At 40.4% G+C, this 10,289-nt stretch overlaps 1 protein-coding gene across 1 annotated transcript; it reads left to right on the forward strand.

The window, feature by feature from the left end:
- Positions 1-2,375, forward strand: LOC307220486 (mas-related G-protein coupled receptor member H-like). Its single transcript, XM_079984492.1, has 2 exons — positions 1-273; positions 1,265-2,375. Exon 2 carries the CDS (start codon positions 1,308-1,310, stop codon positions 2,274-2,276), a length of 969 nt encoding a protein of 322 aa, XP_079840618.1. The 5' UTR covers positions 1-273; positions 1,265-1,307; the 3' UTR covers positions 2,277-2,375.
- The last annotated feature ends 7,914 nt before the right edge of the window (positions 2,376-10,289 follow it).

Here is a 10,289-nt window from a genome sequence, read left to right on the forward strand (position 1 = left end):
TCTTAAATGCATTGAATGCTTCCTCAAGACTCGAGAGTTGCATTGGTGTCTGCAAACCTTCCAGCAGAGGATTACTTATTTTGTTTCTCTCTCTATCTCAATATCTGATCCAACATTAGTCACAGGTAAGCAAAAAGCTCGTTAGAAATTCTTCACTTGCAAGAGCAGAAAGACGAGTAATTGGTGTGGCAGAATTAATCATCGATGATGATGATGATGATGATGATGATGATGATGATTGACAAGCACAGCTTCAACCCCTGGGGTTAAAAGGTAAAAAGATAACACAGCTGTGAAAGATTCTGTATGAGGTTTTAGGAACAGAAAAGTATAGGAAGCTGCCTCCTAAAATTTAGTCCATTTATTTATTTATATCCACCTTTCCTCCAAGGCATTCAAGGTGGTATACATGGTTTGTCTTGCTCCTCTATTTATCCTCACAACAAACCTGTGAGATAGCTCAGGCTGAGGAACTCTGGTTTGAGGTTATCCAGTGAGTTTTATGTCTGTGTGGGAATTTAAACGCTGGTCTCCCAGATCTTACTCCAAAATAGGAACCACAATGCCACATTGGCTCTTTCCAACTTGCTCAGTATGGCTTTGCATTGTTTCATTGCAGGGGGTTGGACTAGATAAACCTTGTGTCCCTTCCAACTCTAAGATTCTATGGTTGTGTGATTCTGGCTGACAGCACTTCTCAAGGGTTTCAGACAAGGGTATATGCTCATTGTTGGTGTCAGGGATGGAACCCTTTTGCACAGGAGGCAGATGTTGCACCACAGAGCTATGTTCCTTGCCCTGGCAAGCATTTTTACTTGGGGGGATATGGTAACCCTATCATAGAGATGCTCTGAAACCCCAAATATATTCAGGTAGCTGAATATCTAAGATTCTATGGTTGTGTGACTCTGGATGACAGCACTTCTCAAGGGTTTCGGACAAGGATCTGCACTAATGGTTGATGCCAGGGAAAGGAACCCTTCTGCACAGGAGGCAGATGTTGTACCACAGAGCTATGTGGGAATTTTCCTTTGGGGAATATGGGAACCCTATCATAAAGACTCTCTGAAACCCTAAATATATTCAGGTAGCTGCAAGCCCCACTGGCCCCTTTACCTGGCAATTAAAGAGCAAGTCATTTCACCTTAACCACCCACTCCATAATAGCTACAAAGTATGAAAGACGAATCTCCAAAGCTTTAGCTTTGTCTTTGCTTATTTCCGTTAATAAAGACTAATTCTACCATTCTCTAAATTCTTCCAGCAGGAAAATAGCGGACAAAGTAGAAAAGCAAAGACTGATCACGATGATCAATTACACCCTCCCATCACTGTCCCCTTTGAATGCTGGAGAAGAATATTACGGAATGGACAATGGAACTGTTCTCTCTAACAATACATACACTGATAATCATTCAGGATTGATATTAAGACAGTATATATTGAATATCAGCTACCTTTTAATCAGCATTTTTGGGCTTTTGGGGAATGGGACTGTCATCCGGCTGCTCGGTTTCTGCATTAAGAGGACTCCTTTCACCACTTACATCCTGAACCTCTCCATAGCTGACTTTGGTTTACTCACAGTTGTGTTTATTAATAGAATGTGTCTCATAGTGGTAAAATACTTCACTTACCTTGAAGAGTACATGTTTTACTTGATTTTTCTATTTATGTACACCAACGGTCAATTTCTGCTGACAGCCATCAGCATTGATAGGTGTGTGGCTGTCCTTTTCCCACTTTGGCATCGATGCCACCGACCACCAAATATGTCCACTGCCGTTTGTGCCTCAATATGGGGACTTTCTTCTATTTCCCCTGCAATTCACTTCACTCTCCTTCTGTCTGATTTCAATATTTCTAGCACACTGGGCATTCAGTTTATTGTAAATGGCTTCCTTTGCCTCCCCCTCATTACTGTCGCCACTCTGATCCTTTTCGTCAGGGTCTGCTTTAAATCACAGCAGAGGAGGAGGGGGAAACTTCTAATTATGGTCCTGCTTGCTCTCTTCTTCTTCATCATTTTTTCTTTCCCACTCAATGCCCTTTTCATCACTCTTTTTGTTCTTCATTCAGTACCTCCTTTTTTCTCACAATATGCCTTCATACTCGGCTCTCTGAACAGCAGTGTTAACCCTTTGATTTATTTCCTGGTTGGAAGACAGAAAAGAGGCAGGTGTAGGCAGAGCATGAAAGCCACATTCCAGAATGTTTTCAAAGAGGATGAAAACCCTGCAGAGGCAGGGGAGATCTCTTTGGAAACTCAGTTATGATGACTCAAAAATATTGCCAAAATATGTCTTTATCATTGTGAGTCTGATGACACAATCTAGTTCCCAATTTACAAACTTTCTGTCTGTTACCTTCTTGACCTGTGCTCAGTGATGGCTATTGATTTCTGAGTGTGCATAGAATCTCAGTCTTGAACAGATGGATGGACTTGATGAACTTCTTATTATCCTTATTATTTTATAAATCTAGATAGTATACGACTATGGAAGAAGCCTGGGTCCATTCATGGGAAGAGCATTTAATATATTCAGGGAGCTCTGAGCTTGCGGTTGGAGCTGCTGGGGAAAGATGTAGGCTGGGGTGGGAAAGTAGATTTGGCTGGCAGAAGGGAACCTCTAGACACACTTTGAATGCCTTATGCAACAGCATTTTTGTTTTCAGTTCAGAACCTCCCTAGATCCTATATTACGTCTACTTTTGTGCCTGCCTGAACTGTTTTGTTACCCCTTTGATTTATTTCCCTGTTGGAAGACAGAAGAGAGGCAGGTGTAGGCAGAGTATTAAAGTCATATCCTATAAGCCTTCTGGAATGAGAAAAACTCTACGGAGTTAAGACCGCCACTGAAACTCAAGCTATGGAAGGTCTAAAAGGTCATCACTTTGAGCTTTATCACTTCAGTCCCATCTAGGCAGTCTAGCTCCGACTAAGCCAGTTTTCGCCAGTGGAGGCACATTTCGAAATGTTCAAGAGGTAAAGTCAGAAAATGACTATTATGGATACGACAAAACACAAATTAACTGCTGCCTCAAAAGCAGCATAAAAAGAACAGAGATGGAATCACATAATATGGAAAAATCTATTCTATGGTTGTTGTTAACACTGTTAAATCTTGGTTGCTACGTTGTCTGTTTCTGCTGTTAACTGAATCAAAGAATAATGTTTAATTTCTTCCCATAGCCATACTCATCCAGCACCACAAATAAATGGCATGCATGCAGAGCAATCTTATATATGTCTACTCAGAAGTAAGTCCTTTAGAATTCAATAGGACCTACTCCCAAGGAAGTAAATCTAAGACCATAAGAAGGACCTGATGAATTTGGTCAATTGCCCATTGACTCCACCATCCTGTTCTCACACTGCTGAACCAGATACATGATGGAAATGTGCAGGCAGGGCCTGATCACAAAGGCACGCTCCCCTTCTGCAATTTTCAGCAGCTGCTATCCAAAAGCACATTGCCTTGTGTTGTGGAAGCAGAGCACAGCCTCCACCATGATTTGTATCTATTGATAGGCCTATTTGGAGTTAATTTGTGTATTCTTCTTTTAAAGCCTTCCAAGTTGGTGGCCATCACTGCATGCCAGTGAGAGCCAGTTTTCAAAGGGGGTGCATCGGAAGATGTCCGACAATAACATCTCTCCGGCTCACACGAGGTAATTAAGAGGCTGTTATGGGAGTATGCAGCCTCCCTCGTTACCCCAAGGGAATGGGGAACGCTGCCTTGCCTGCTGTGCCCATAATTCACCCTCAGATTCAAAAGGGGGTGAGGGCACTAGGCACAAAAGCCCTCGTGTGGGTCAGCTCTCCTGGACGCTGTCTCTGATCTGCGCAGCTAGTTGCGAGAGCTCAAAATAAACAATCAGAACAGAAGCAAACGCACATACTTCAAGCGATGATCGGGAGTAAGGACTGCTAACTAAAGGGATCTCTGGGAAGAGGAGCGACGGGCTGGACTTAACATTAAATCAAGAAGAGGAATAAATCAAGAAGATTCATCAAAGGATCGGTATGTCGGAGCGAGACTGAAAAGGAGGGGGGAGAAAAACTTTTCTTTTTTTTGTCTTATGTGAGTACCCAATAATCCCCCCCCCCAAAAAAAAAGAATCGTTGAAATTACTGATCACAAGCAGGAGGAATAAGAACTGTGTGGAAATTAATTACTATGTAAGGACGTGGCTTATGGGAGCATCGGGAAACGAAAGTAAGTCTTTTGTGACGCAGCTGTAAAAAGAGATTTTTCATGGCAGGCCCGCCCGCAGGAATCCAGGGGGAGGAGGACTATGGCTGTTACTATGTTGGAGTGTGGGTTCGGCCTAGCAGGGCCCCCTGAGAAAATTTATGAGGGAGCGGCGGGCCTGGGGAGATCAGGACAGACTGTCGGAATGTTTTGTATGGAGGTGTTGAAATGGCGTCTGTCTACTTTTATGGCTCTTGGATGAGTGTAAAATCCACACAGGAAATAACGACGTTTGTCTTCAACCCGCTTGTGGAGATTATCAGAGATCACAAAGAAAGGAGATAACAACAAGAAGATGAGGAAAACAACAAAGAAAAGATTGAACAGAACTGTGAATATTATTTTGACAGAACTGTGTAATTAAAGCAGAAGTAAGAGAGATGATTGGATCCCTTTCGGAGCTTGAAGCATGGGTACCCCCAACAAATAAAAATAAAAATTTGGCTGTGTAATTTGGAATTATTGTTATTTGGAATTAATGTGATGTGATTGGCCTGTTAATGAAAATTATTTTTTTTTTTTAAAAAAAAAAGAGAGACCCAGTTTTCAAGGGGGAAATGGTGACTTAAAACAACAGCAGACATTTGTATAAAGCAGGATTGGGGGAAATGAGAGGAAAAAAATTGGCAATTGTAAACAACAGCAGCAGTTTGAGTTAAATCCCTTCAAGCAATGATATATTTGAGGACACTGCATCCTTGAGGGAATCTGATATGAGGAAAGCAGAGGTTGTAAACAATGGCAGAGTTTTGAGTAGTTAGCAGGGGGTGACGTGTGGAAGTGGGGAAAAATATGCTGGAAACCCTCAATTTCTAGAAGAACCTTCTCATTGCTCTTACCTTACTTTATCCATTGGTTGCAATATTCCCTGTGTTTTTGTACTTTTTTGTATGTACATTATTATGTTAACCAGGTTGAGAATGGACAGAAAGAAGCATACTATGCTATTAGTAATCAATAAATGATTATCACTCGATCAAGTCACAGAGTTGTTAGCTGCTTCCTGCTTCCTGATGACTAGGAAACAAACATTTCTCAAGTGTACGTATCTTCAGGCCCTATAGCTTCTTCTCTTAAGTTACTACTTACATATGAAATAATCTTGTATGTATATTTTTGGGGGGTTTTCTGTTGTTCACATATGGAAAAAATTTATTATTGGTTGTTGTCAACAAAAACAGGTTTGAAAAACTGTCTTCTCTTCCAGACACTTCAAAGGTTTTGTGGTGTCATTGCCTGTTTTTCGTGTTCTGCTCTAAGCTGGAGCTAGAAAACAAAAGTTAATTGAATCCAAGAATAATGTTTAATTTCTACATATAGCCATACACATCCAGTAGCACAAATAAATAACAGCATGCAAACCATGTACTCGTCTACTCTGCAGTGAAAACTTAAGAGATGCATTTGACCTACACCCAGGCAAGTGAATATAAGAGCAGAAGAAGAACCTGATATGTAGTTGTACCCTCCATGAATTCCTCAGAGTGGATGGAAAATTAAAGGGAATTACCAATTTCCGGAAGCAACTTCTCATGCCCCTTATGATAGTTAATCGTTATATAAATTGGCTGCAATATTCCATGTGTTTTTCTACTGTCATGTATATCTGTAATTTTGTTAACCATATTGAGCATGGAAATATAGAAGCATGGTATGGTTTTAATCAATAAATGAATTACTCCCGATCAAGTCACAAAGGTGTTAGCTTCTTCCCCCATCCCTAACACTGGCAAACCAGCTTTTCTCAAGAGTACTTTCTACAACAGCGAGACTTAGAGGGCAACAGCCTCCTCCTAATTTTGTTGATGACTATCTTGTTCACCAGTAAATGCAGTTTCTTCTTGTCACAAGATGTTGGCAAGCTGATTAAGCAAAAATGAAGAGGAGAGGGTAGGTTACAGAACATTTTGCAATCGGCTTGGTCAGACTTAGAAGTTTCCCTTGCGACTTGGGAATTGCATGAATTCCTGCAAATCCTCCAATTTCCAACTTTTCCTGGCACAGAATTCTGTGACTCCTGCTTTCTCCTTCTCATGATATCTGAACCACAGCTTCTCACAGGTACAGTACGTATGTGAACATACTTCATTTGGAAGGGTGGCAGCTGAGCCAGGGCAAAGTGGCAGAATCATGCATGCATTTGGCACACCTGCATTTTGCACGAAACTGCTTTACAGAGACAGAGAATGGAGACGGAGTATCTAGGCAGTCTTGTGACAGCCCTGCTTCCTGCTGAACTAAAAATGTAGCCTTTTGGCATACAGATAGTTTTTTCTCAACAGGCAACTTCTCATAGATGCAGCGGCAGAACAAGCCAACCGTATGACAAGCCAACCATATGACCAAATTGAAAAGATGTTAACAGGGTGGCTGCAATACCACCAGATCAGTGACTTATTACAGGAAGATAAAAAGAGAAATGGGTTCGAAGAGAAAAAAATCGAAATTCCAAATTGAGTTAATAGACTGTAAAGATAAAATTTTATCAAGAATGTATAGTTTATTGCTAGAATGGTATACAAAAGATGAAGAAGTAAAGGAATCAATGATAAAATGGGCAATTGATATTGGGCATAACATTGAATTGGATGCGTGGAAAAGATTATGGAAGGAGGGTTTGAGATTTACACGATGCATGGCTTTAAAGGAAAACTTGCTAAAAATGATGTATAGGTGGCATTTGACGCCAGTAAAATTAGCTAAAATGTATAGGAAAAAAGAAAGAAAATGTTGGAAATGTAAAAAAGGCAGATGGGGACTATTTCCATATGTGGTGGACCTGTGATAAGGTAAAAAAAAATGGGAATCAATTTATAATGAACTCAAAAAAATATTTAGATATACTTTCCCCCAAAGACCGGAAGCGTGTCTATTAGGCTTAATAGGAACAGAAATTGAAATAGAAGATCAAAATTTGTTCATGTATGCTACAGCTGCCGCGAGGACCCTTCTGGCCCAAAGATGGAAAGTACAAGATATACCAACTATTCAGGAGTGGCAGATGAAGTTGACAGAATATGCAGAACTTGCCAAACTGTCAGGGAGGATCCGGGACCAGGGAGATCAAAGATACCAAAATAACTGGAGTAAATTTATTGAATATTGAAAGAAGAATTGTAAAGAGGTCAAGACACTAGCAGGATTGACATAATACCTCCAATGTATAATAATACTAATATGAGAATGATGTGCGTGATGGAAAGAGGATAAATATACCAGTTGTGGGGAGGGAGGGGGTCGCGACTCAGCACAGTCAAAGGGAATGTATGGTGCTATTACAATTTGTTGGAAAAGAATATGTAAGAAAAACAATAAAAAATCACTTGGAAACAAAAAAGAACAAGCCAACCGGGCACTGGGGCAGGACACTCCGTGGGGCTTCCAAGGACTCTGCATCCATTGATGTGTTCAGTACACTTTTAAAGTCATCCAAGTGGCCATTGGTATATACTTTGGGATTCTACCTTTTAATCAACATATTGAGTAGTTAGCAGGGGGTGACATGTGGGAGTGGGGGAATATCTACAGGAGTTCGCCACTTTCCAGAAGAAACTTCTCATGGCTCTTATGTTACTGTATCCATTGGCTGCAATATTCCCTGTGTTTTTGTACTTTTTTGTATATTTAGCAAGCATTTTGCACACTCACATGAACATAATTATAGGGATCCCAAGTGGCAGGCTAGGAAAGAATAAGTTCTGGAAATCTCAGTGCCTGATACTGAGGCATCTAATCATAGCCTGCATTTTTATTAAGGCTTGATCAGGGCCTCTATTTTAAAATGAGCTTAAAGATTTTCAAATGTTTATGCCAGGCAGAAGACCAGCTGCCTAAGAACCCTTGGCAACGTTTATTCTCCTGGACAAGGGGGCCCCCTGATTTATAGCAGAAAACAATTCTCAAAGTCGTAAAAAGGGAATTACAGGCTGAGAGCCAAGGTTACACTGACCCTACATATTACAGAAGATAAAAAAAAGAGATAAACATAATTAAGAGTGGGTAAATAGTAAAATAAAACCATGTGCCTCCCATTAAACTTGAGCCATATTTTCCTAAGGTTAAAAGGCCAAGAACAAATAGACTGGCTTGGCTGGAGAAGGGGAGTGTAAAGAGAAGAAGAGGTTTTCTTTCTATTTTATTTTGAGGCTGTAAAATGTTCCTTCCTTTTTTTACTTTGAGAAGGTTTATTCTTCTAAAAGGCTATCTATGTTATGTATTAAATATATTGGCTTAAATGTAATTATGCAAAGGAATTAGAAGCTAAGAAATGTTAAATCCTTATGCTAGATTCTTATTTCATATAGTTGGAAGAGATCACAGGGGCCATCAGCCATCAGCCCAGCCCCCCCTGCCAAGCAGGAAACATCATTAGAGCACACATATGATTGTCAGGCCTTTGTTTAAAGACCTCCAAGAGAAGGAGATCTTTCAATGATGATGTGAACTCAAGATCCTTGACATCTGTTTAAGATAAAAATTTAAGATTAAACCATCTGTTTTGGAGGGCAATAGGGCGAGGTGAGCTGGTAATTAAGGTTCCTTGTTGAGACACATGTAAGATATATTACTACTTATTTGTCATTTATAGATAGAAGAATATATAGCTTTTTGTTTCCCATAAAAGGGCAAAAGGAAATGGGTGTATCTTTTGTGATTGGTTCTAGCAAACAGCCAATAGGAATTTCAACCAGGCTGATTGGACAGAGGCAGCCACAGGAGGAGCAAGGGGGCTGGATTAAGGAAATATAAGTGCTGGCCAGAATGGCAGGAGGCCAGGCCAGAGCTTGGTAACCATATACCACTGTGCCTCATATTTATTTGTCTGACAAATAAATTATTATTTTAATTTCTCTATTGCTGCGTTGAATATTTCATTCCAGCTAAGCGTTAACCACAAGCAGGGTGCTACAATACCCTTAGTAGCTTAAGGTCTAACACTAGGATGTTGAATGTCCCTTCAAATACCCTTCGGATGTTTGGCCCAAAACAACAGTAAACAGTAGATTTTCATGGGAAAAAGCAATGGAACAAAATAATAACCTCTCATATCCTTGCATAGAGATCACAGTTCAAGGTATGTTAGAGAGTTATACATAGAGTTTTGTATCCAAAATCTGATGCTGATTGGTTTGCATGCAGAAGATTCCAGATTCAGTCTCTGCCAGGTAGGGCTAATTCAAATCCTGTTAAAATGTTCATATCCGCTAGTTATTGTTCCAATTAGTCATGGGCAGGTTTCTTTTTTCTCAGCCTAGATACTTCAGCAATCTCCTGTGTGTTCAGGAAATGATCCTATATTATAACTGAAGGAGAGTTGAAGACAAAGGAGTCCAGAAGTTTAACCATAAAGGTTGCCTTTGAGGAGGAGCATGAAGGAAAAGAAATATTTGAGGACACCAAAGAGAAGGAGAAAAAACTAAAAGAAAGGATGTGATGTGTTAGTGCTGGTGCAGGACATTTTGCCGGCTGAAGCAGAGGAGCAAATGTACTCACAAACCCTTGCTGCCCCTTTTTCTGCCTTCATCCTTCCCATTCACCCCATTGTGCCATGAGAAGTGCCTTCCTTACTTTCCTGCACTCTCTCCTGCCATGCATAGAATTTTTGTAGCTTGCATCTGGGAGCAAAGAGGCTTCAGAGATTCCAAGCTTCCTACTTTTATCCAAACAGAACTCTCTGCTTACAAGTGGGAGTAGATTGGCTATATGTATTTCCTTCTATGAGGTTTCCCATAAAAAATGAGTTCCTCTTGCTGGAAAAAGGTTCTGTATCCCTACTGTAACATCATACTGCTCTTTCCAGCCCATTAGCTGGGCTTTCTTTTCCCGGGTGTATTGGAAATCTCCTGCGTTGGGAGCAAAGTGCTTCTCAGTGCTTAAAAGTTACTTGGAGGCTTTTGAATTGTAATGGAGCCTTTCAAAGCACTTTTGTATATTTTACAAATGGAGCTGTTACTGTGCATGATCACAATCCCCTAAAGACTACATTGACAACCCAGTGACAATTGTTTTTCTCTTGTCACATGACACTGGCAA

The sequence above is a fragment of the Podarcis cretensis genome (genome assembly GCF_951804945.1).
Source record: "Podarcis cretensis genome assembly, chromosome: 7".
In the NCBI taxonomy this organism is placed as follows: domain Eukaryota; kingdom Metazoa; phylum Chordata; class Lepidosauria; order Squamata; family Lacertidae; genus Podarcis; species Podarcis cretensis.

What these genes read in the sequence shown, in the direction of transcription:
- LOC307220486 (XM_079984492.1), top strand. Translation starts at nt 1,308, where the DNA reads ATGATCAATTACACCCTCCCATCACTGTCCCCTTTGAATGCTGGAGAA.